At 36.3% G+C, this 27,905-nt stretch overlaps 1 protein-coding gene across 10 annotated transcripts in view; it reads right to left on the bottom strand.

The window, feature by feature from the left end:
• Positions 1-27,905, bottom strand: part of EHBP1 (EH domain binding protein 1) — a 342,159-nt gene that overhangs the window by 243,892 nt on the left and 70,362 nt on the right. For all 10 annotated transcript variants that reach the window (XM_059405990.1, XM_059405988.1, XM_059405989.1 and 7 more), the window contains exons 4-5: positions 24,735-24,830; positions 19,593-19,646 (exon numbers count right to left, since the gene is read on the bottom strand). In XM_059405990.1, the coding sequence (XP_059261973.1) occupies positions 19,593-19,646; positions 24,735-24,830 (150 nt within the window). The remainder of the gene's footprint in view (positions 1-19,592; positions 19,647-24,734; positions 24,831-27,905) is intronic.

Here is a 27,905-nt window from a genome sequence, read left to right on the forward strand (position 1 = left end):
ATGGAGCCCAACAAAGGGCTTGAACTCACAACGCTGAAATCAAGACCTTAGCTGAAATCAACAGCTGGACACCTAACTGACTGAGCCATCCAAGTGCCCCTGTCTTTTACTGTTTTTTTGTTATGTTGTTGAGAAACTGATCTTTCAAAATACAAGTCTGATCATTTTACGTCTTTGCTTAAAACTTTTCCATGGCTCTTGATAGCTTATTAGATTCATGAATCACAATCAAGCAGGATCTAGACAAATCTGTATGTTTTACTACACACATGGATGATTCTGATGGCAGCCAGGTTCAGGAACCACAGATTGATGTATTGTATTATATTATATTTTATTGTATTGTATTGTATTATATTATATTATAAAGTTCAAGTATTTTCATATAGCATACAAGGCCAGGCACTCTGTCCCTTGCTCATCTCACTAGTTTCAATGCCTTCAACCCCTTCAACCCAGGTTCTCCCCACCTGGCAAATGAAGCTATAGCAATTTTATCACTGTGCCTTTAGCAAGGCTGTTCTTCTGTCCTTACCTCAGGTCCCACCCTTCTCACACAACTCTATCTGGCAGGTAAACTTTTTTTTATTTTAAGATTTTTTATTTATTTATTTGACAGAGAGAGAAATCACAAGTAGGGAGAGAGGCAGGCAGAGAGAGAGGAGGAAGCAGGCTCCCCGCCAAGCAGAGAGTCCAATGTGGGGCTCATTCCTAGGACCCCGGAATCACGACCCGAGCCGAGGGCAGAGGCTTAAGCCACTGAGCCACCCAGGTGCCCCTGGCAGGTAAACTTTTTAAAGTCCTTCAAGTCATAGCTCATATCAACTCCTCTTTAAAGGCTTCCCATATTTCTGATATATGCAACAGCTCCTTGACACCCTAAATTGACCTTCCACAAGCTTCTTTTCTAGCACTATCACTGTAGTCTCATTATTTGGTCACAGATCTGCCTCTTTGACCAGACTGAGAACAAATTGAGGATGAAAACTTTGTTTTATTTATATCTTTGAAGTCTAGGAAGTAAATGCATACACAATTTTGCAGCACTCAGTATAATGAAGTCTAAAAAACAGTCATTCTGTGACCCAATTAAATAGAACAATAATGGTCTCTTTTACAGAGGTTAACCTTACTCTTCTTTATTTTTTTTTAAGGAGATATAATTGACATATAACATAGTATTAGTTGCAGGTGTACAACCTGATGATTTGATATATGTATGTAATACAAAATGACTATTTTAAGTTTAAATAAGTTTAGTTAATAGTCATCACCATACATAGTTACGATTGTTTTCTTCTGATTACAACTTTTAAGATCTACTCTGTTAGCAAATTTCTTTTTTTTTTCTTTAAGATTTTATTTATTTATTTCAAAGAGAGAGTACAAGTAGGTAGAGCAGTAGACAGTGGGACAGGGAGAAGCAGGCTCCCTGCTGAAACTCCCTACCTGCTGAGAGTCCAACCTGGGTCTCGATCCCATGGGATCATGAGATGAGCCAAAGGCAGCCGCTTAACCAACTGAATCACCCAGGTGCCCCTCTTAGCAATTTCAAAAATGTAATACAGGGTTATTAACTATAGTCATCACACACCATGTATGGCTTGGGGGGGGGCAGTAGAAAAGCAATTTCAGAAAATCTAGACTAAAAGACGTAGGAAGGCATCTATTAATGGTTGCTATGGCTAAAGACTTTAATATGTATAAATATAATGTAAATAAATCCTATGATTCCTGGTGACCCAATCCAGTTCATGTCATTTGACAACTTTTCTAAACTCTTCCTTCAGTTTAATGAGTAAGGAGAAATTCTTCAAATTTATTTTACTCAGATTGATTTATTTCCAGACTGACTCTATTTTCAAAAGAATGCAATGATTCAAGTACATAAAGTCAAAGCTATTAATTACAGACAAAAAGAGGAAATAAAAGGGAAAGCAAAAATAAAAATTCTCTGAAAAAATTCTGGCTAAAGAGAGTTGCAATAGAGTATTCTCTTTTTCCCTTTCCTACCTCACATCCTTCTCTCCCTCCAAAGAACATCTCTGTGTTTCCTTTGTTATATATAGTTACATATACAATTAACATAGAGAGAGAAAGAATTGTTATATGGAGGGGGGAGAATTTTCCTATTAAGCCATTCAACAAACAAATTTAATATATTCAATATATACTTTTCCTTTCAGGATATTCTCAAATGTTCCTTGGTCTAGTTTATTCTAATGATTTGGTTGAAGTAATTAACAAATGCCACAAGATAATTCAGACTGCCAGAATCTTAAAGGTAAATAACTCCAGGAAAAATTTATTCAGGGAGGATCGAGCCCCGCATTGGGCTCTCTGCTCTGCGGGGAGCCTGCTTCCTCCTCTATCTCTGCCTGCCTCTCTGCCTACTTGTGATCTCAGTCTGTCAAGTAAATAAATAAAAATCTTTAAAAAAAAAAAAAGAAAAAATTTATTCAGGGAAATAATGAGAAATTAATCTTCCCACTGCTATGGCTATAGCTATAAATAGTCAGAGGATACACTGTATATAGCTAGCTCTTTTATTTAAAGTACAAAGGAAGAGACTTGGAGAGATAATAAAATACAGATGTCCTTATTATTGTTGTCTATGGTCCTGATGACCTCAATAACATGGTAATGTACATAAGTTCCCTAAGTTTAGGGAGGCAAGGAGTTTCTACCCTTGATTCTGCTACTATTACATAACTTGAGAAATATCTTCTCTTTACCTGTTTCCTAGTAACTAAAGTATCAGCTATTGGTCAACCAAATTTCAAAAGCAACACAGGAAGGGCAGTTACAAAGTATCTGTATTTGTTCAGAGTTTCACCAAAATAATTTTTATTTAGAAACAAATCTGTCCACACACACACACACACACACCCCAAATCTGTCTTAAGGCAAAGAATATTCTTTAAGCACTGAATTATTTTAAGCTCAAGTACCATATTTATCAGAACACTGTTTTATCATGTCATTGAGCATAAGATTGCTATTGCAAGGGATTTCTGGGTAGCTCAGTTGGTTAATTGTCTGCCTTTGGCTCAGGTCATGATCCCAGGAACCTGGGATGAAGCCCTGCATCAGGCTCCCTGCTTAATGGGGAGCCCGCTTCTCCTTCTCTGTTTGATGCTCCCCCTGCTTGTGCTTTCTCACTCTCTCTTCATCAAATAAATAAATAAATCTTTTTTTTTTAACAGAAATAAGAATTATTATTTCTTGTAATAAAAGATTATTATAAGATGCTATACTTCATCAGTGTCTAGTAGTCACAATGCTGATGAAAATAAACTATTATACCTAATTTATGTTAGAGCACAGAGACATACTAGGCAAAAATGCCTCATTGGTTTAATGATATAGAAAAATTAAGGAGTATGTCATAAAAAAGAATCAAAAAATAAAATTTTAAAGAGAAGTTTTATATTAAAATAGAAAAAAATGGTAGGATAATACTGGAGAGCTTAAAGGTATTAAAGTACCAAGACAGTTTTGTATTCTCAAGCTCAGGTGGATCTGAAGTGAACATGTAAATTTTGCTTTTCTAATCAGTTACACACCTCTTATAATGTCAACAATTCCATTTGCTTTTCTATCAGTACAGATGTAACTATATCTAATTACACATGGCAAAGTTCCAGTTCTATACAAAGAAATAAACTTAAATTTTCTTAAAGTAATCTCTACACTCAATGTGGGGCTCAAAACCACAACTTCAAGATCAAGAGTCCCATGCTCTACCAAACTAAGTCAGCCAGGCACCCCAATTTACTTAAATTTTAAAGAGTTTTTGTTTGTTTTTATAATTCACTTCAGGTTGTCTTTGAGCAAAGAATTATGAAGGAAGTCTCCAACATGGTCTTTCAAGGTGGTTAGTGTGGCAGAAAACTAGAATGCCAAAAACTCTTCCATTTTAAGACTAAGGAAGTTTTATTTACATATTTCTGAGAGAATATGAAGAGAGACAGTGAAAGAGGTAAATTGAAAAAAATCTTAAATATTTTTCTATTAAAAGTCTAGAGTGTCTATCATTAGTACCCTACTGTAAAGCAATTACCAAGTTTCCTCTAATGCTTGTTGTCAGGGGGAAAAAGGCCTCACGTAGATTCATAACATCATCTATGTACTAGGGTTCTCTAACTGATAAATTTCTACAAATAAACATGTAAAAAATTGCTCAAATACACTGTTGGTTTCAAATATCTCTAAGGTAGTAGCAGAGGTCTGTTTTAATAGCTGTCTTGTTTATCAGCTTTCTCTTTCCAACTGGCAAAAAACAGAACTGAAAGTAACTGTCGCTGTCTTTCTCATTCATCTACAGAGAAGAGATCTGAAGGATGAAGCAGGAAGAAGAAACCATTACAGCTCTAGCGATTTAGAGGACAAACTACAGTTTACTACTATGACTTAGTAGTAACTACACAAATTATATGCCATCAAATTTGTTCAGCATAAAGTTAAAGTTTAGACTATTTTTTATTTTTTATTTTATTTATTTTTTTTAAAGATTTTATTTATTTATTTGACAGAGAGAGATCACAAGCAGGCAGAGAGGCAGGCAGAGAGAGAGAGGAGGAAGCAGGCTCCCTGCTGAGCAGAGAGCCCGATGCAGGACTCGATCCCAGGACCCTGAGATCATGACCTGAGCCGAAGGCAGCGGCTTAACCCACTGAGCCACCCAGGCACCCTAGACTATTTTTTAGCTAATAGAAACGAAAATACACAAGGCGCTGGTATCTTCCTTAACTCCCAGAACTCTCCTTTCAGTCATGTTATGATCCTCTCCAAGGACATACAGTTGTTGGGAGAAACAGTAATTATCAACTAAGATGTTTTCTGTTCTATTATCAACTTTAAGTAGAAATGCCTAGTACGATGCAAATATGCTACTGCTCTACTTCCTTTAGTTTTTAAGGTCATTTGATTAAATGTATATATATATACGTTAACTTAAACTTCTAACAAATTTAAACTTTTAAGTATGAATCAAAATTGTTACTTGGGTATATGTTAGTGCTTTCAATTTGCTGTCTGCAAAAAGCATAAAAGATTAAAGAAAGTAAGAGAAAAGGGGGACTACTTCCTGAAGTTAACAAAGTAACAAAATGGATTATCCACATGAAAAGTGGTTTTCCGGAGCACCTGGGTGGTTCAGTTGGTTAAAGCCTCTGCCTTAGGCTCTCAGGTCATGATGCCAAGGTCCTGGGATAGAGCCCCACATGGGGCTCTCTCTGTTCAACAGGGAGTCTGCTTCCCTTCCTCTTTATCTGCTTGCCTCTCTGCCTACTTGTGATCTTTCTCTGTCAAATAAATAAATAAAATAAAATAAAATAAAATAAATGGTTTTCCTGCTTGTATTTCAGTAACCTATTTTTTTCAAAAATTGTAAAAAAAAAAAAAAAAATACCCAGTGTTCCTTAAAATGCTTTGGGTAAAGATTTTATTGAATATCTGATTTTAAAAGAAAGACGGACCTTAATCTACAAACTTTTCTTCTTCATCTACAAACTTCATCTACAAACTTTTATCTACTAAAGATATAAAAGATATTAAAAAGATCTCAATCCTCTGAAGTCCATCCATGCAAGAACCTCTAAGGATCCCAAAATCTAAGGTTAAGAGCCCTTGCTTGCTTGTGATAGCAAGCTAGCTATGGTACCTGTTTCTGGTGCAGGCTACTGCCTGCCTAATGAGGGAAGGATGATTTCACTGATCCAAATTGGCTGAATAAGTGACTCCATACATCAAAACATATCCTTTCTGAAGCACTGGGCTTATAAATGGTCTTTGGTCAAGCACATTCAATTCCAAATCTGGTATTTGAGTGTTTCCATGACCTGATCCTTTGTTAACCTGATCACTTAACTAATTTATTTATTAGTAACTTCCATATTCCCTCAAGTTCCCTTCCAAGTTTATCATTTTCCTCTCCTTTGAAGTCTCTCTGTCACTTACTATTAGCATGTATTAAAACCTTACTGTTTTTTCAAACAGTGTACTACATGCTTTTTATGCTTTTAATATCTCTAGTCCAAGCTATTATTTTCTAAAATATCTGTCTTACAGACAAGATAACAGGTTCTCAAAGGATAAATATATATAAAGGCCAAATTTACAGCGAGCAAGTACCCAAAGCCTTCATTTTCCCACTATGCAATGCTTCTCCACTTTTCCTTTCAATTTACCCTTAAGAGTAAAGAAGTAAGATGCATATCCCTGAGGACCTGGGACCAGGGATTCCAGGACTAGAAGCAGCTCAATCAAAACATGACATTTCTTTGAACTCTAGTTTCATTTTTAAAACTCATATGACTTCTGCCTTTTTATGAAATGATTCTTTGGAGATTTAATTATAAAAATATCTTAAAGTACATATTAGAGAAGAAAATTTGTAATACAGAAAGACAGAAACTGCTATTACCTCTAAGGATAAACACAACCACATTTGACAAGCAGCTCTTAAAACGTTCTTGATAATTTCAGTCCATATTAATTCATCTACCTCTAACTTCTGTTGTGCTTTTCAGCCAACATTACACATTTAGCACAGTACATTTCAGTTATTCTTGTTTTGCATGTTTATCTCTCAAGCCAGATTTAGAGATGTTCCTATGTATCCCCTATAGTAAGTAATTAGTCAGCCAGGCTCTATACCCTGTGTCTAGGACAATAAATGTTTGATGAGTATATGAATAGTGAACAGATGCAGGGTATGCATGGGGCTTCAGAGTCTAAACACTTTGAAACCAAGCTAAGTTGTTTTCTGTGTGTTCTCCATCTAGTCACTTAACCTCATGGACTCAAAGAAGTTATAATAATGTCCACTTTAGGGAGATTTCTCAAGGATTAAAAGAAGTATTTATTTGAAAATAGTTTGAGGGTTTTATTTATTAGAGAGAGAGAGCATGCAAGCATGTGGAGGGGCAGAGGGAGAGGGAGAAGCAGACTCCCCACTTAGCAGAGAGCCCCATGCAACACAACAGGGTGGGGGGACCTCTATCCCAGGACCCAGGGATCATGACCTAAGCCTAAGGTAGACACAATCAACTGAGCCAGCCCGGTATCCCAGAAAACAGTCTGTATTCTTTAATAAAACTTAATATTATTAATGAAGTTATTAACTGATGAGCTCAAACAGTTTTATTTAAAAGGCAGGTGAAGGAAGATCTTTTTTTTTTTTCTTTTTTAGAGATTTTCTTTATTTATTTGAGAGAGAGTGTGTGTGCACTTGCATGAGCAGGACAGGGGCAGAGGGAGAGGGAGAAGCGGACTCCCCACTGAGTAGGGAGCCCCACTCTGGGCTCCATCCCAGGACCCTGGGATCATGACTTGATCTGAAAGCAGACACTAAACTGACTGAGCCACTCAGGCACCCCTCAGGTGAAGCAAGATCCTAAATATACCACATTTACATGACTAAGTAATTTCAGAAAGAGAAGGGAACTGTAATAAACTCCAGTGAGGTACCATCTTTTTGGCTGATGTAAGTATGAAGGCATAAAATTATTTTCATAATGAAATACATTTCACAGTGTATAAGGTACTGTTTTATACACTCACTCACTCCCATTTTCCAAATCCTTAATTTGGAAAAAAAAAAATAACAATAATTGGGTGACCCCAATACACTCAAAGCCATCTCCCTTTTGCATTAGAATTTCAATTCAGTGGGTCCAAGCTGGGGCCCAGATACCTGCATTGTTTAAAAAAAAATGACATGAATTACTTTAAAGCAGTGAATCCTAATTTAAAACCAACAACATCAACACTTCTTTCCTTTACCACCATTAACCCACCAGGTGAACCATGTAAATCTGTAGTTTCACGGCAACTATACAGTCAATTCTTTAACTCCTTCAATATTATAAAACTCAACTAAATGGTTACAAATTACTACAACCCTAGAAAAAGCAACCAATATTTTTTAAAGTAAACTCTACACCTAATGCGGGGCTCACTACCCCAAGATCAAGACTCTCATGCTGCTCTGACTGAGCTAGCCAGAAGCTCCTAAACAATATTTTAAAAAATTAAATATTCTAGAAAGTAATCTACTGAAATATTCTAGAAAGTAATCTCTGTTTCACAGAGGAGCCACAATATCTCTTGCCTCTGCTCAAGCTAATCCAACCACCTGAAGCATTCTCTAAATTCCCTGCAGCTATCAGAAGTACTTAATCTTTTATCTGAAATCTCTTATATTGATTTTAGGCAATACAGTGCCTGTGCCTGTATTACAGTGCCTAAATTACAGCAACATTCCCAAGGAGGTCTGAGACAGCACTCATAGGAAAACATATATATTTCTGCAGCAAAATGACTAACCAATCACAGTAAATGGAATAAATATTACAAACAGCTTCACTTCAGGTCAGGACAAGTTTCGTCACCAAATGACTTTGAACCAATTTTTTTTTTTTTTTAAGATTTTATTTATTTATTTGACAGAGAGAAATCACAAGTAGATGGAGAGGCAGGCAGAGAGAGAGAGGGAAGCAGGCTCCCTGCCGAGCAGAGAGCCTGATGCGGGACTTGATCCCAGCACCCTGAGATCATGACCTGAGCCGAAGGCAGCGGCTTAACCCACTGAGCCACCCAGGCGCCCCTGAACCAAATTTTTAAAAAAATACACATTTTTTAATGTCTTTAGATAGTAGAGATTCTGAATTTTGAGGTTACAGATGAAGAATTGGAAAACCTTTATCTTTTAGGTTTCAACTTACAAGTCACTTTCATTAGAAGGCTTCCCCTTGCCCACCAAGACTGGGGTTAGATATGCTCTCCATGTGCATGTGCAATGCCCTATACATAGTCCTATCTTAGTCATTGCCTGATCATCTGTGTCTAGACTGTAGGATACCTAGAGTCAGGGTCTGCATCTTTTTCACTATTACACTCTAAATAACTATCAAATATCTGCCACACAGTACCCATTTAATCAAGATGGTAAATAAATAAGTAACTGTAAGTATTAAGACTTCAATAAAATTTTATTTTACTGCTCTATTTGCTTGATTTGTAAAGTATGATTAACATCAGTAAGATGAAGCTTCACATAATAAATAAATATCAAGGGTGCCTGGGTGGCTCAGCGGGTTAAAGCTTCTGCCTTTGGCTCAGGTCATGATCCCAGGGTCCTGGGATTGAGCCCAGAATCAGGCTCTCTGCTCAGCAGGGAGTCTGCTTCCCTTCCTCTTTCTCTGCCTGCCTCTCTGTCTACTTGGGATCTCTGTCAAATCAATCAATCAATCAATCAATCAATCGGCAAAAAATAGAAATAAATATATAAATATCAGAAAATCAACCAAAAAGACTATTCAATAGCAACAAAAAGAAAGTAAAAGCATCCAAATTGGCAAAAAAGTCGTCAAACTATCATTCTTCGCAGATGATATGAATACTATTTGTGGAAAACCCAAAAGACTCCACTCCAAAACTGCTAGAACTTGTACAGGAATTCAGTAAAGTGTCAGGATATAAAGTCAATGCACAGAAATCAGCAGCATTTCTCTACACCAACAACAAGACAGAAAAAAGAGAAATTAAGGAGTCAATCCCATTTACAATTGCACCCAAGGCTAAGAGTCTACACTCAGAAAATTATAAAATGCTCATGAATGAAATTGAGGAAGACACAAATAAATGGAAAAATGTTCCATGCTCCTGGACTGCAAGAACAAATATTGTGAAAATGTCTATGCTACCTAAAGCAGTCTACATATTTAATGCAATTCCTATCAAAAAAGCATCCATTTTTTTTTTCAAAGAAATGGAACAAATAACCCTAAAATTCATATGGAACCAGAAAAGACCTCGAATAGCCAAAGGAATATTGAAAAAGAAAGCCAAAGCTGGTGGAATCACAATTCCAGACTTCAAGTTCTATTACAAAGCTGTCATCATCAAGACAGCATGGTACTGGCACAAAAACGGACACATAGATCAATGGAACAAAATAGAGAGCCCAGAAATAGACCCTCAACTCTATGGTCAACTAATCTTCGACAAAGCAGGAAGGAATGTCCAATGGAAAAGAGACAGCCTCTTCAATAAATGGTGTTGGGAAAATTGGACAGCCACATGCAGAAAAATGAAATTGGACCATTTCCTTATACCACACACGAAAATAGACTCAAATGGAAAAAGGACCTCAATGTGAGAAAGGAATCCTTGAGGAGAACACAGGCAGCAACCTCTTGGACCTCAACCTCAGCAACATCTTCCTAGGAACATTGCCAAAGGCAAGGGAAGCAAGGACAAAAATGCACTATTGGGATTTCATCAAGATCAAAAGCTTTTGCACAGCAAAGGAAACAGTGAACAAAACCAAAAGACAACTGACAGAATGGGAGAAGATATTTGCAAACGAAATATCAGATAAAGGGCTAGTGTCCAAAATCTATAAAGAACTTAGCAAATTCAACACCCAAAGAACAAAGAATCTAATCAAGAAATGGGCAGAGGGCATGAACAGACATTTCTGCAAAGAAGACATCCAAATGGCCAACAGACACATGGAAAAGTGCTCCACATCAATCCGCATCAGGGAAATACAAATCAAAACCACAATGAGATATCACCTCACACCAGTCAGAATGGCTAAAATCAACAAGTCAGGAAATGACAGATGCTGGCGAGGATGTGGAGAAAGGGGAACCCTCCTACACTTTTGGTGGGAATGCAAGCTGGTGCAACTACTCTGAAAAACAGCTTGGAGGTTCCTCAAAATGTTGAAAATAGAACTACCCTACGACCCAGCAATTGCACTACTGGGTATTTACCCTAAAGATACAGACGTAGTGATCCAAAGGGGCACGCGCACCCGAATGTTTATAGCAGCAATGTCTACAATAGCCAAACTATGGAAAGAACCTAGATGTCCATCAACAGATGAATGGATCAAGAAGATGTGGTATATATATACACAATAGAATACTATGCAGCCATCAAAAGAAATGAAATCTTGCCATTTGTGACGACGTGGATGGAACTAGAGGGTATCATGCTTAGTGATATAAGTCAATCAGAGAAAGACAACTGTCTCCCTGATATGAGGAAGTGGAGATGCAACATGGGGGGTTAAGGGGGTAGGAGAAGAATAAATGAAACAAGATGGGATTGGGAGGGAGACAAACCATAAGTGACTCTTAATCTCACATAACAAACTGAGGGTTGCTGGGGGGAGGAGGTTTGGGAGAGGGGGGTGGGGTTATGGACATTGGGGAGGGTATGTGCTATGGTGAGTGCTGTGAAGTGTGTAAACCTGGTGATTCACAGACCTGTACCCCCTGGGATAAAAATACATTATATGTTTATTAAAAAAAAAAAAGAATTATGAATAAAGCAAGTGGAGTTTAAAAAAAAAAAACCATAATGGAAAAAAGAAAAAAGAAAAAGACTTTTTAATAGCATCAACATTGTAATGGTATAAAAACAGTGCTTCATTGCTGTAAAATAAAACCCTTTCTTAAGGAACTGTCTTCCTCAAGACAGTTCACAAAGTAAACTACAATATGAAATAAATTATTTAACATTCAGTAGTTTATTTACAATTTTAACTTAGGACCTCTTGCACTATACATAGATAAATACAGTACAGTTGACTTTAGATTTTAATCCATCTGTGCCCCCCTCCTATGTCAAGAATTTTAGGATGGAGAAGGTGAAAATGAAAAACTTGCTTTCTTCTAATTAATAAGCTCTAATAAAATTGACAGATAACTGACAAAAAGAATACAGATGTTAATCAAAATGAAAATGGAAAATTAAGTATTTAAACCAATAGTTACACAAGAATCTTATAATTTTGAGGATTCTGACAGGTTCTAGGCACATATAACCATTATTGGGCATACTTCCCTTTTACGTGAAACAAACATTTCTCCACTATTTTCTTTAAAGCCAAAGGGTCATTTGAGAATAAAGGATATGAAATTTTCTTCCAGAAGTACAATGTGAAAGATTGCTCAACTAGAACACCACATTAAATATTTAACATTAAGTGAGAAAAACTAAGCAGGAAAAAAAATGTATATATACAGACTTTTTCTGAAATTTGAACAAACTGAGAGTGAGCTAGCTGACAAAACTTCATTTAACTAGCCATATGTAGAATACACTATCTAATTTACACAGCCAGCCAGGCACTATTCACATAATCACATACAAAAGCAAGTAGACAGGATAATGAGAAGACCAGGTAAAGCCTGTCTCAACTACGAGTTTCCTATTCCAAATGCAGGAGTTTAATTCTGAGGGATATGGAAGGGAAGCTCTGTTGTTTCTAATATTAAATTAAATATTTTCTATGTGGAAATAAGTACAAAAATTTCACTTTTCAAGGACAAAATAATTTTGAACCACAGGCCTACCAGATAAGAAAAATCATCTAAAAGGAAGCTTGCCCCCCATCAAAAATATTTTTTTTCACTTGTAGGTAGATCACCTTTTCTGACACACCAGTATCTTTTAGCAAGCTTCTAAACTAACGGTAATCAAAAGTGGCCTTCCTTATTTATATCAAAAATGATACAGTATCTGAGATTTTCTTTAAATTATCTGGTAAAGAAAAGTGGAAAGACTGATGAAGTAAGTTTGGCAAAATACGATTCCTAAAGCTGAGAGGTAGGTACACAGAGATCCATCATATTATTCTTGCTACTTTAGTGTACATTTGAAATAATTTTAAAAACTTAAGTTGAGATTTTTAAACATTGGGTATATATAGTATATAATACAGTGAACACATATATAGGCATTACCGACCAAACCACTCTCGTTATTGGATTAACAGAGGAACAAAAAGCAGAGTTGTTCCTAGTGGAAGTTTGAACCTCCTCCCCACCTTCTCAGTGTCACTTCCACACAGAAGGAAGGTCAACAGGGACTAATTAGATTCAAGGAAATTAACTGGGTCACATTTCTGTGTGGTGGAATATTAATAGGTAGGCTATAAGTATGACTGACTATACTATGGCAAAAGTCCTAGCCTAAAAAAAGCTAGGCCATCTCTTATTGATACTTAAATTATAAATTGTTTTATAGATTACATGGGGGAGGAGAAACTTCTTATTTTTGTGCCATGTGGGTTGTAGTATTCTTCTATGTATTATTCACGCTTTGGAACTTCAGTATTCATGAGTTCCTAAGGGTTTTGAGGGTGCTGAAAAAATAATCCCAGTCTGGAGTTCCTGAAGAAGCTATACCAGTTTAAATGGAAGAAACTGCAAGCTACAGTTCCTATAAAAATAGCCAGTCTTTACCTAGCCATTGGAGTGAGATCCCTTGGCTGAGATGACACAGAAGAAACTTATTTAGAGGAAAATAGAAGCATTTATTATGTATTTTTTCTTCTGAAAGAAAAAACAGAGGTAACTTATCAGACTACAACTTTGTGAGATCAAGAGATTGATTTGATTTCAGAGGAAAATTCAAACTTAAAATTAATGAGGTCAGAAACACCGTGATTTTATACTGTTTACCTTGTATTGTTTGAGCGATTATATCATCTCTACTCTTGGTGTAGTGGTATTCTTGTCAGGTGAGTTTGGTTGTGCAACCAATCTTGTTCAATATAATTCAACAAAAGAAACAAAACAGAGGAGAATTTATAGTACTGCCTTGGAATTAACATAATTAATATCCCAATCCATTTAAATGGCTTCTGGAGGTAATATCAAATAAACGGAAATAAAAAAGGCATTATGATGGCCAAACTGCCCATCTCATTAGTCACAGGTAGAAATAGTGGGAGGACTGGATAGGTGGCCCCAAGAAAACACATTAAGATACCCTCTTCATCTCCTCTAAGGAGGACACAGCACCTCAAGTAAATCATATGCCTAATATTAAATTTCCTGTGTTAATGGTTTTAAAAAATAGAGGTCTACTGATATTTGGTGGGTAGTTCATGTTTTGTGTTTTTTTGTTTTTTGTTTTTCCTGTTTGGTGCACTTGTGTTTTCTTTTAATTTCTTTTCAGTGTAACAGTATTCATTGTTTTTGCACCACACCCATGCAATACTCCATGCAATACATGCCCTCCTTAATACCCACCACCTGGCTCCCTCAACCTCCCACCTCCTACCTTTTCAAAACCCTCACGTTGGAGGCACCTGGGTGGCTCAGTGGGTTAAAGCCTCTGCCTTCGGCTCAGGTCATGATCCCAGGGTCCTAGGATCGAGCCCGGCATCGGGCTCTCTGCTCAGCAGGGAGCCTGCTTTCTCCTCTCTCTCTCTGCCTGCCTCTCTGCCTACTTGTGATCTCTGTCCAATAAATAAAAATCTTAAAAAAAAAAAAAAAAAACCAACAAAAACCCTCAGGTTGTTTTTCAGAGTCCATAGTCTCTCATGGTTCACCTCCCCTTCCAATTTCCCTCAACTCCCTTCTCCTCTCCATCTCCCCATGTCCTCCATGTTATTTGTTATGCTCCACAAATAAGTGAAACCATATGATAATTGAGTCTCTCTGCTTGACTTATTTCACTCAGCATAATCTCCTCCAGTCCCGTGCACGTTGCTACAAAAGTTGAGTACTCATCCTTTCTGACGGAGGCATAATACTCCATAGTGTATATGGACCACATCTTCCTTATCCATTCCTCCGTTGAAGGGCATCTTGTTCTTTCCACAGTTTGGCAACCATGGCCATTGCTGCTATAAACATTGGGGTTCAGATGGCCCTTCTTTTCACTACATCTGTATCTTTGGGGTAAATACCCCATAGTGCAATTACAGGGTCATAGGGAAGCTCTATTTTTAATTTCTTGAGGAATCTCCACACTGTTTTCCAAAGTGGTTGCACCAACTTGCATTCCCACCAACAAATTCACGTTTTGCTTTAGTTGGTTTCATTTTTTTTTTTTTTCTCCCCTCTTCCTCTCAATTATCTGATCAAGAACAGATACTATCCTAAACTCACCACTATCTCTCTTGCCCTTACCTGATCCTTCTTTTCTCTGCCTGGAGTTCTTTTTTACATAATTCTTTTTTTTTTTTTTTTTAAGCAGGGAGTGGACAGAGGGAAAGGAGAGAGAATCTTAAGCAGGCTCCATGCTCAGCATGGAGTCTGACACAGGGCTCAATTCCACAATCCTGAGATCATGACCTGATCAAGAGTCATACACCCAATGAACTGAGCCATCCAGGCACCCCTCCATTTTTTTTTTAATTTTTATTTCTTTTATTATTATTTTTTTATTTTTTTTAAATTTTATTTATTTATTTGAGAGAGAGAGAGAGAGAGAGAGACAGTGAGCGAGACCATGAGAGGGGAGAAGGTCAGAGGGAGAAGCAGACTCCCCATGGAGCTGGATCCAGGATCATGACTTGAGCCGAAGGCAGTTGCTTAACCAACTGAGCCACCTAGGCGCCCCTCCATTTTTTTTTTGAACGAAGCTCTGTACCCACTTCCTCCAGGAACCTTTCCCTGATGCTGCCCTCCTTTATAATCTCCTAAAACAATCTTTTTTCTTTGCATTTCTTTAATTATACAACATCCATAAGAGTTTATAAATTTCAGGAGGACAGGATACTTCACACCATCAAATACAAGTCTCCACTGGTTTTTAAATGATGCACTATCATCTTATATAGCACTAAGAAAGAAAAAAACACTACCAATTATAATTATGGGACAACAAAAATTTAAGATGATCCAATTTCAGATAAGTTAAAATGTGGGGGAAAATATGCATCTAAGAATCAATGAAATTCTGCATGTCTTATGTGATTTTGCAGCTTCAATATTAACAAAATTCTAGGCATATAGAAAATTCACATTAAATGTTTGCAAAATGACTGAATTAATAATTCAACCTGGATTGGTGCTTTTCATCAATACATATTTTTGACTCACTCAAAAACTAAAAGAATCTAAAGAATAAAAGTTTTTAATTTTCACAACTATGACTTATGCGTATAATTTACAAATACACTGGTTCTGATTTTTGTTGGATAACAAAGCACCAGGAAAGAAAATAAAATTGTTTTCTAAATATAACTATTATGGCTCCACATTAAAATAAGATACACAGTGTCAACTGCCTGGGTGGGCACACATTATTATATTATGGTAGATAAAAAAAGAAACATGTAGGGACGCCTGGGTGGCTCAGTGGGTTAATGCCTCTGCCTTCGGCTCAGGTCATGATCCCAGGGTCCTGGGATCCCCGGCATTGGGCTCTCTGCTAGTCAGGGAGCCTGCTTCCCTTCCTCTCTTGCTGCCTGCCTCTCAGCCTATTTGTGATCTCTGTCAGATGAATAAATAAAATCTTAAAAAAAAAAAAAAGAAAGAAACATGTTGCTTTGTGATATCTGATCTTGATGGTCTGTGCTAATAATATGGAAATGGACTGAAAACAATCCAAAATAAAGGATAATTTAACACTCATTTATATTTGTTTTGAAGTATATTCATACAATCATATTGTGGAAAGATAAACACAAACATAGACTGTCTGGTCCAGGGGTAGATATTAACAAATTACCAGCTCCTCTTTAATTTCAGAAAACAACCTGGTCCTTAATTTTAGCTTCAATTTATAAGGGGAAGATGTCCTAAATCAAAAGCTGAAAATTTTTCAAAACATTAAAAATATGTTTAACCCAAACGAGATATTTATAAGTTGCTCTGTCATTTCTTGAGATAATAATGAAGTCTAGAACTTCTGAGAGACATAAGTGGTGTAAAAGAGTAAAAAAACTAAAATCCTATAATAGTAGGTTTGGAAATCTAGGGCTTCCTTCACATTTTTCCATGTCCTCTACAAAAAACATTATAAAAATAGCTACCCCTTACTGAACTAGATGCTTCTTATATATTATTTCTAATTTGCAATAATCTACAGAGTAGACATTAATACCATCATTTTATACTTAAGTATACTGAGGCTATAAAGGATTAAATAACTTATCCAAAGTCACAAAGCTAACAGTAATAAAATCACCTCTAAAGTTTGAACCTGTGTTATAAGTAGCCTTCTGATCCAAAGAAGAAAACTCAGAAACAATCAGGAAATCTTTTCTGTGACCAGAAACAAAAGAACCAGTAAAATGAAGACAGTATTACCTCAATTTATACAAAGTGGGAAGTAAAGTTGTTTTGAGAAAAGATATTCAGAATTCTGGGGACTGATAAATTCTATAACCCCATTTTGTAATGTCTAGAAGCAGTCAATAACTTTTAGATTGAATATGTACAATAATTAGAGACTACTTTTACTACTAATATTATATATATGTACCTCGCATAGGTCTATCACTAGGGAAGCCTTACTAAAACTTCTGCATGGCTCCACAATTTCAAATTATTTCTTTCTACCTTTAACAATAAGAGAGGTAGTTATTGCATAGGAGTTAAAGGCACAGGCCATGGAGAATGACAAGACTAGATAAAATCCTAATTTCGCAGCAATATAACTTGAGCAAGTTACTTAGCCTCTCTAAATCTAATTTTCTTTATTCATAAGAATAAGATTATTAATATCTGACGGTGTTATTGTAATAAGTAAATGAGATAAGGTGTATCAAGCATTCTACACAGTATCCAGTATACAGTAAGTACCCAACAAATCTGTTATGGTAATCTATTTTGGAGAATTCTCTGCTTTACTGGTATATATTAAACAAAAATTAAACTTTTTTTTTTTTTAATTGGCTATGGTGTTGTAACACAAAGTGCAAAGAAAAGAAAGATCCATTAATATTTCCCATTCAGAGAACATGCCTTTTTAGTGTCAGAGCAATTTACCAACAGACTCAAAGCCCAGATTTTAGTCTATTGAAACTAATCAGGAAGCCCACTACACTTTTAAAATGTAGAGTAGAATACAACATTGTAACACGTTACTGCTTAGGGAAAGAACTGTTTCTCTAGACAAGAGTCAATTTTACCACTTACCACTGAGGGGAGCTGTAACCTAGGAAAAGGTTTACATAGAGTCCCAAGGTTATTTTTAAACTTTCTCACACCTCACAATATTCATTTAATACATTCTGTTTATTCTTGCTATAAAAGAGACTTATACGCTCCCTTCAGTGTATTAGTTTATAATACCATTCTTCAGAAACTTGGAACTGGTATATCTCTATCTTCATTGTGTAATAAGAACAACTTTCTAGACAAATTCAGTTTTTACCATCAACTACAACCCAAATCTAATTGGCTAACTCTTTAACACATCAGTTAACTAAGAGACTTCAGATGTATCACTGAGTCATGAGTATTAAAAACTGAGAGACCATCCACTGGGAAGAAGTAAAATCTTATGAGAATGAAAGCTAGCTTTTTAAGCCGTAATCAATTTCAAGAAGTCTAAGTTTGTTTTTAAAACTTCAATGACTACTCCTCCAAACATAATAATGTTCACCTCTATCCTAAGAAAGGCCAGAATTGTTAACATGTGTGAACATTCAACACAGTTACATTGGTTTGCTATCCAGCCATCAGAACACCCCCTATTAAGTTTGGACCTATCTTCCCAAGCTTCCCAGCTCCCCTGAGCTAAAAATGGCCCAGCTACTGCTAGAAAAAGTGTGGTATTCCTTCCATCACTGAGATATACAACAAAGGCTGTACAATGACTCTGGAAGGAAGAAAATGCTACAACCAAAGCATGTTATAACTCCGTTATAAATCTATTTTAGAACTTTAATGGTGATCATGATGATGACATGATAAGTGGTAAAGCTAATATTCACTGAACCTATTTAATTCACAAACCAACCCTATAAATTTCTGGCTGAGAAGTTAAGAAACTTACCACAATCACAGTTTATAAGAGCAGAGTTAAGGCCTGAAATCAGGTCTATCTGACTCCAGAACCCACTTTCTTAATTCACTATATTCTCATTGCCTATCTTCCCTAATCCCCATTTGAAAATATCTACTGAACACCTATATTATTTTGTTAATCATCTGAGATTCAACAATATTTAAAGTAATTAAAGATGATTATTTATTATTTTAGATTTTATTTATTTATTTGAATAGAGAAAGCAAGAGAGTGAGCGCACAGTTGGGTAAGGGAGAGAGGTGGGGGGAGAAGCAGGCTCCCTGCTGAACAGAAAGCCCCATACGGGACTCGATCTGAGGATCCTGAGCCAAAGGCAGACCCTTAACCAATTGAGACACCCAGGTGACCCAACTGAAGATGAATATTAAGGCACCAGTCTAGAACTCCTCAACCCAAAGAGTTAAAGCATGTACTTTATTTTTAAAGATATCAAAGGTCATTCATGATTTTGTTCAACAGATGATTAAATAAGCATTTGTTATGTGAGAAGTACCATGCATGCTAGATGCTAAACAGATAGAAAGATGGGTAAGACACAGTCTACCTCAAGCTCCAAACCAAATACAATGTATACATATAATTCAGTATTTTTACATTTACCGTTTTAACAAAAGTACTTCTTAAAAATAATTCTGCTATTGGCTATCACTTCAACTAAAAAAAATTTCTAAAAGCTACAAATCACTATTTAATTTTCATAAGGGGACATTTCTCTTACCACCAAAATGCTAGTGTACTTTAACACTGTATATAGTAAACAATGTGAAAGGTGATGATATTTGCTATTAGCTTACATTTTCTATGACAAATGTCCACTCTTTATCTTCAAATTCCTCTGCATGAGGATCCTGTAAAAAAGCAAAATATAAAGCTGAGATATATTTCTTTAAACCCATTAATCCAATCAAGAACATACAAACAGCTTTGCTTTTAGCTTTTACCAACTTTTAAAAAGGAGAAGCAGAATAACCTACTCTGATGAAACTTCCACAATTTCTCCAAACCTAAATCCTTATTTTATATTAAAAAATTCTCTATTTTACTTATGTTGATGCATATACGTCTTCCACCTTAGCACCAATGACAAGAAAAAAAGAAACCTAATCAGAAAGACAGATAATTTAGTGAGTGAATTTAAGAAGCAATTTTTTTTTTTTTTTGAAGATTGTATTTATTTATTTGACAGAGATCACAAGTAGGCAGAGAGGCAGGCAGAGAGAGAGGAGGAAGCAGGCTTCCGGCTGAGCAGAGAGCCCGATGCGGGGCTCGATCCCAGGACCCTGAGATCATGACCTGAGCTGAAGCCAGAGGCTTTAACCCACTGAGCCACCCAGGTGCCCCTAAGAAGCAATTTTATAAAATATACAATATAAATGCTCATATAAAGCCCTCATCTTGTTTTATACTTTTATACTTTTAAACTAACAGTTTGAGAAAAGGTTTTCTTCTGCAGAAGTCATCTGTAATTTCAAAGCACCCCAAGGGACTCCACAATCTACACAAAATGGCAAACTGGAATGGCTGTTTCATCCTTCCTCCCCTCCCATCAACCCTGAAGATGCCTCAGAAATGGGAGATAAGGTAATGGATACTCCAACCAATGCAAATTTTAAAAAGGAAAAAAAGGTACATTTAAGTATTTATTTTACAAACACTTATCGGGTACTTATAAGAAACTGGAAATGTGCTATATGAATTCAAACATAGCTGTCCTTGCCTTTGAAGACAAACACAACTAATCTAAATAAATATGACGAAAGAAATACATGGTTTTGCCACAGATTAGAAAACAACACATCACATCTAGGAATGAACAGAAAAGCCTGATGAGAGAGAAAGCACCTGGGCTAAGTGGGATTATATAAGATTTCCATAGATACTAAGTAAAGGCAAAAGGCAACAGAATGTAAGACATAAAAAGGAAAGTTATGGGGTCACATAACATGTCCATTTACTTATTCAAATTTAACTCCACATAGTAGAGATGGCAAAGGGATAGAGGTACTGAAAATAAGGGAATATTTAAATAAAGCAGGCTTTGGGCTCAACATTCTACTCTAAAATTGAGCAAGTGCACATCGATGGAAGATGGGCTCTGCTATTCTGCTAGTGGGATTCAGATCCCACATGCTTCTCATACGGAAGTATCTTATTCATGATCGATTCCATTTTAGTGTATTAATAACCTTTTGCTTCTACTGCCACACTTGAGTTTTGGTCCTAAGCTATTTCAAGATAAAAGTGACTATAACATTCTCTCTGTCTCTCTACCCTCCAATCAATTTTATACACATATTATTCTCCCAAACCACAATTCTGACCAAGTTAGTACCAACTCAGATTTCTTTAATGATACCTACAACCTACAGGATAAATTCCAAACTCCTTAGTTACTTCTTTATTTACTTATTTTTCACTTTAAAGCATGGTAACTGGCTGATTCTGAGCTGTAGCAAGGCTATTTAGTTCTATGAGTAAATTCACACAAATAGGATAAAAATCTGCTGAGAAGGAGTTTCTTTGGTGGTGATAGGCAGGGGGAAGTAGGAGAAGCTAGAAGAGAAAGTACAGGAAGAGATTTCTACCTGATACTTGTTTACTCAGCTTGGTCCTGCCCATGAACTAGGTTTATGGAGAGAGACTACTGTAAATAAAGGTTGAAGGAACATTTCCATGAGTGATTTAGGGCACAAACAGTGCTATTTTAGAGACCAAGTAATATAGTGTACTACAATGCTGAGAGGAAAGAGACATCTTACCACCCTTCCTGCCTGTCCTTCCCCCATTTTGCTGAGGAATGCAGCATAGATCCAGAACAGCTAATATAATTAATAATAATACAATAAATACTTACTGAGCACACACTCTGCCCCAGTTATTGTGTTGTTTTCATCATCAATAGCAACTTATGAATTAGGTACTGTTTTTATTCCCATTTAAAAGAACAGAAACCTGAGAACTAAAAGATGCACCATTCCACAGTGAACAATTAATAAGTAGTAAAACAATGTTGTGATTCCAGGTCTGTCTGACTTTTGGCTATGCTGTTGGTCCAGTTTTACTACATTGTCCCCCAGAACTTAGAAAAGTATCAGGCACACAGCAGCCTCTCAAGAATATTTGAGGAATGGGGGCACCTGGGTGGCTCAGTGGGTTAAAGCCTCTGCCTTCAGCTCAGGTCATGATCCCAGGGTCCTGGGATCGAACCTCACATTGGGCTCTCTGCTCAGCAGGGAGCCTGCCTCCCCTTCCCTCTCTGCCTGCCTCTCTGCCTACTTGTGATTTCTGTCTGTCAAACAAATAAATAAAATCATTTAAAAAAAGGATATCTGAGGAATGAATCTATTAATAACTATATCCTATAATTTGACAAATATTGAACAGTGTCTTACATATGACATGCATAATTCTAAAAGCAGATGAAACATTTTTTTTAAAAACATAGATGATATTCTCTTACAAGAATAATCTCAGCAGGACCAAGGAACACATCTGATAGGGCAAAGTCAATCAAAACTTGTAAAAGAGGAATAACAGTATTCATTTTCAGGGCATTTTTAAATGGCATAGCTACACAATTAACTATTTATATTATTGACCAGACAAAAACATTTGTAATGAAAATTGCTTCTAGCTTGAATCAATGAAGTCTTCTCTGTATCCTACTTTCTACCCTCTGGAGTCTCCTTTCTCACCGCTGCAGTAAAGAGAAAAATTGAAAATGGCTTAAGAATCATTTTTCTTTTTAAAAACCTAAAGGCTTTTTTTTTTTTAAACTAGAAATAGCTATTTCCAATCTATTCAAATTTCAAAAACAGGCAAGCAGGCTAGAAAAATTAATTTCTGGCTAAGTCATGGGAATATGAAACATAATGCTAACTTTTCATAAAAGCATTTTCTTTTTGAGCACACACCACACTTCAGACAAGAGGGTTTAAAGCAATCCTTTCCTACTTGCAAACTGCAAGATTAAATGAATTGTGAAACTTTAATATGAGTAAAAGAAAAAGGAAAACATGAAAAAGTTTTCCACTTGAATATTTTAAATGCTGTAAAAAACAAGATCTAAAAGTTACACTGTAAGAAGAAAAAGCTGTTTTACCTTTCTGCCTTTCTATTAGAATTCTGGGGAGTTTGGAGGGTTGGGAAGATAAAAATGGCCACAGAAATTTTTTTTTAATATTTAAAATAATCACAAGGTTGCCTCAATAGCACAACTAAACAGAGGTGTTTACTACAACAAACTGGGAAGAAAAGGGTATTTGGGCTTTTTTCTACAGACTAACACTCGAAGTCATAAAAGTTCCATGATAAGGATATGCTCAACATTCCCATCAGTACTTGAAAATAACACTTACCTCTTAATCCTCCAAGTACTACATTTCAACAGCCACTTTCAACTCAGAATCACTCAGATAGTGCATATCCTTTTCCCAAACACATGCCTGTCAACTATTTATCAGCTCTATTCTAGCCCCTTACTCTCTGTCATTTTTTCAAGTTGTGAAACTATGTCCACTCATTTCATCTTTCCCAATGTAAACAGCAAACCAAATCAAAATACTCAAGGGATTACTTAAAAGTCTTCCTCAAGTATATCAGAGATCCTGCTGTTGTAATTTATGTTCACCATAGTTTTTACTACAGAATAATAGGTCATACAGTGTAGAAGAAAAAAGAGGGCTAAATCACTGTGACTTAGCAAGAGACCTTCCTCCTTAGTCTCAGTTTTCTTAACAATAGTACACAGGAATAATTACACAACTTTAGGGTTACTGTGAGAGTTAAAGATCTGGCTGCTCTCTATCAAGCTTACTGTATCATTCCAGTAGGAGATATACGGATAATGGGGATTTAATAACAGGCTTTTAGGATAGCTGGCTGAAGGGCTATAGGATGGCCCTGAGCCTTCTGGGGGGGTAAAAAAAAAGAAGAGCAGGTACTGTCTCATCCCTTCTGCCCTGCAAAAGTAACTTCAATACAACTGGAATGCTTCAAGGAAGATATAAAGCATTTGTTTTCTAATTTCATCACTTTCAAAAAGGCTAAAACGAGACTTTTCTCCACCATTCTTTTGAAGCAGGTAGGGGGTTAGTTAGGAAATTAAAGATTCTAGTGCTTAATGAGGACTTGGTGGAAACTACTTTACAATGTTTCAGGAAATATGGAAGACCTTCAAGAAAACAGCATGTATGTATATATAACAGGCAGGTAGGTATATACACAGCTATGTTTTGGGATCTGCCCTTTGAATTTACAACCAGAATTTTGCTTTTAAGCTACAGTATTTGTAAAATATTAGTATCAATAAAATATTTACCAAAATCAACTTAGAGCTTCTTATATAAACATCAATAAAATACCCCTCAAATTCTGATTTTAAAGATTTATTTACAGATTTGAAAGAGAGAGATGGGGGGGGGGGGGGGGGAGAGAGAGAATCTCAAAAAGACTCCCTGCTGAGCACAGAACCTGATGCAGGACTAGATCCCACAACCCTGAGATCATGACCTAAGCCAAAACCAAGAGCCGGCCACTTAACCAACTGAGCTACCCAGGCGCCCCTTGAATACTAATTTTAAAACATATTTTGTATTTAGTCAAACAGGGCTAACAAAATGAGGCTTAGGACTAAAAATTCCACAAACCTCAGCTTTCCACAAAGAAGAACTTTAAAATTTCCTGGGGGTAGAATGTAATAAGTATAAAAGAAGTATTCTAACAGATCTCAATTATAACAAGTTCAAAGGGGCTCCCGAATTATTCTGACTTCATAAACCATGAAATACCCTGATGCCCCTGCACTGTTATAAATTGCTATATCCATAAATATAATGCACCTCAAGGAACCAAGTTGGACTAAAATATATAGAACAACGAATACTGAAATATTCTGTCATTTAGAACTATGACTATATAATAATAATGAAACTTACCTTAAAAAGTGTCACAGTGATTTCAATGTTTTCAGGAACAGGCCACACTACAACACCACGGTATGGATTTTTTATTCCGGGTTGCCAGCTATGAGCCTACCAGAACAGAAATAATGGCTTCAATATAAGTACAGGAAATGCAATGTTAATAATTTACAAAACTTTATCAACCCTATTAAACTATCCATCAGATCTATAGTCTCCTTGAAACAAAAATGATTAGTCAAATAAGACTTCTCAAGCATTAAACTTGGGCCACGACAATTTTATCACATGACAGCTATAGATTACCATCTGTAACCAACTCTCTCCCAACCACCACATAAAAGAATATGTAAAGGTAAGGCATCTCATATTTTCAAAAAATATTATTTGTGATTGGATAAAAATTTTATTAGGAGAAATATTTTTTAAAATTATTTTGTGATCTAGGCACTTCAAGGCAAATTCATTCTTTTTGAAAGGAAAAACAGTGTATACTTTGCATTTAAGTTCATTTCCTATTCATCTGTAATATTTGGGGCAAGTAAAGAAGAAAGCAGTTTTTATAGAATTAGTATTTCTAGCACTTATAATTTTCAAATTCTTTTTTCTTGTAAATCTTGTTTATCATGGTTCCCTAAAGACCCCCCAAATTTGGGGGTCGCCACTATAGTTCTTTATTTGTGGTGGCATTTCTAGCCAAAGCTGGATAAGAAAATTAACTAACAAAATTTAAAAATCAAAACTAAAAGAATATACGCTTATTACATATTCAGGTGTAGATGTTCGAATAGGCAGTTGGTTATACGTGCCTAGAATAATAAATCTGGGAATCATTAGCACACAAGTAATACTTAAAGCTTAAGAGCGAACGTGATCCCAAGGGAAGGAGTACAGCTAGAGAATATAAATGTTCAAGAAATGAACCTTGGAGAACAACATTAACAGGTCCAAGAAATGAGGAGGACTCAGCAAAAGAGGGTTTGTATAGCAGAAGGAAAAACAGAGGTGCGTGGTATCCTGAAACTCTAGTGAAGAAAATGCTTCATGGAGAAGGTAACAATCATCTGTGCCAAATCTTGAGGACAAGTTAAATAGAGCAAGGCCTGAGAAATAAACATAGGATTTAACAAAGCAGAAGCCATTACTGACTTCACAAAAGCTATTTCAGTGGAATTATGAGAGCAAATGCCTGATTGGATTAGAATGGGTTCAAGAAAGAACAGGAAAAAAGAAATTAAATATATCAAGTACAATCAATTCCTCTGAGGTGTTTTGCTGGAAGAGAAAGAGAAAAATAGTCTGGTGCTAGTGGTAAAAAAGTGCCAGAGAATTTTTTAATAAGAGAATAATATTTTAATGCTAATGGGAAATATCTAGTTAAGGGGGAAAATTTAATGATGCAAAAGAGAAAGAATTGCTAGAATAATGTCCTTAATGATAGGAAAGGAGACACACTGGCCTTTGCCAGAAGAATAGGCAATTCTTCCACGATAAGAGGAAAGAAATTATATGAGTGCAGATGTATACCAGGGAACAAATTTCACAGATGAGAAAACTGAGGCACAGACTGGCCCAAGATCGCACAGCAAGTAAGTGGCAGAAGTTGGATCTGAACCCACGAAATGGAACTGAAAAAGAATCAAGATCATGGAAACTTATGTCGATTCAAATCATACTATTCATACTATTATCTTGTTAGTTAAAATACCAGCATAAGATACAGGTTTAGCAGCATTCCCCCTACTCCAACCCATAAATTGTCAATAATTCTCCCTCTATTCTCTCTCCATTGCCCTCCAATCACAAAACTTCAGGTAAGGAAACGGGAAGCAGAGATTCACCACAACAGACTTAGCATACCATACCCAAAGGCAACGAGCTCAGCGCTGTTGATGAAAAAATATCTCCAGAGATTCCTCTATTCCTCTGCCTATTTATGTAAGCACGCCTACTGACAATCCTAGAACAAAGACTCCACAAAGTAAACAATCTCCATTTTGAAAAGTAAATTTTTGCTTACTTAGATAATCCTTAATCAAAACCCTGCTTTACATATTCTACATACTTAATCTTGAAGATTTATGACAATTTTGTGTCATAAATGTCTGTGAAGATTTGTGACAATTCTGTGTCATCTCATGTACTGTGATGGTACATCAGGCTATTCCTCTGATCTCTTCAAACTCACCACCATTATATTTTCATAACCTCCTCATAGAAGAAAAACATAAGAGGAGTATAATAACCGAACTTTCTTTATTAGCCACAGCAGAAAAGATAAAATATTTATCAAATTCTTTAAAAAAAAAAAATATTTACTTGAGAAAGAAAGAACATGAGCAAGTGGGGAACGGGGCAGAGGGAGAGATTCTTCAAACTCCCCACTGAGTTCAGAACTTCTCTTAGGGTTCAATCTCATGACGCATGAGATCATGATCTGACCCAAACCACAGTTGGACCATCAACTGACTCAGCCACCCAGGTGCCCCATTTTTGTAAAATTCTTAATGAAAAAATGACCATCAAAGAACTTTAAACGTGAAGATATTCTTAGGAGATCTAATCCAGATAAGGAAATCAAAGCAATTAAAGCAGCTTGCCTGCACCTATACTAGTCATCAGTAGGAGAACCATCTCCATGTTTTCTAAGTTCAGATTTCTTTACCTAATCAACATCATATCCAGCTCTATCCCTGACTCATACAGTATTCAAGAAAAGAGTTTTCTATCCCCAAGGTCTTAACATTTATTGGATGATACAGAGATGAAAAGCTGGGAATGCGGAGACTATCTAACAACTGGTTAAGAGTAGATGGTAATATCACAGGACGCCTGGGTGACTCAGTTGGTTAAGCAGCTGCCTTCGGCTCAGGTCATGATCCCAGCATCCTGGGATCGAGTCCCACATCGGGCTCCTTGCTCCGCAGGGAGCCTGCTTCTCCCTCTGACTCTGCCTTCCACTCTGTCTGCTTGTGCTCGCTCTCGCTCGCTCTCTCTCTGACAAATAAATAAATAAAATCTTTAAAAAAAAAAAAAAAAGAGTAGATGGTAATATCAGATAATTTCCTCAGGTACCCTAACATTGGTCTTCTAAATGACCTCTTTCAATTCTTAGTTTTGGAGCTGAGAAATTAGATTGCTCAACAAACAAAAATACAATCTGCTTAACAAGTTTAAAAAAATTCT

Source organism: Mustela nigripes, chromosome 7 (assembly GCF_022355385.1).
Source record: "Mustela nigripes isolate SB6536 chromosome 7, MUSNIG.SB6536, whole genome shotgun sequence".
In the NCBI taxonomy this organism is placed as follows: domain Eukaryota; kingdom Metazoa; phylum Chordata; class Mammalia; order Carnivora; family Mustelidae; genus Mustela; species Mustela nigripes.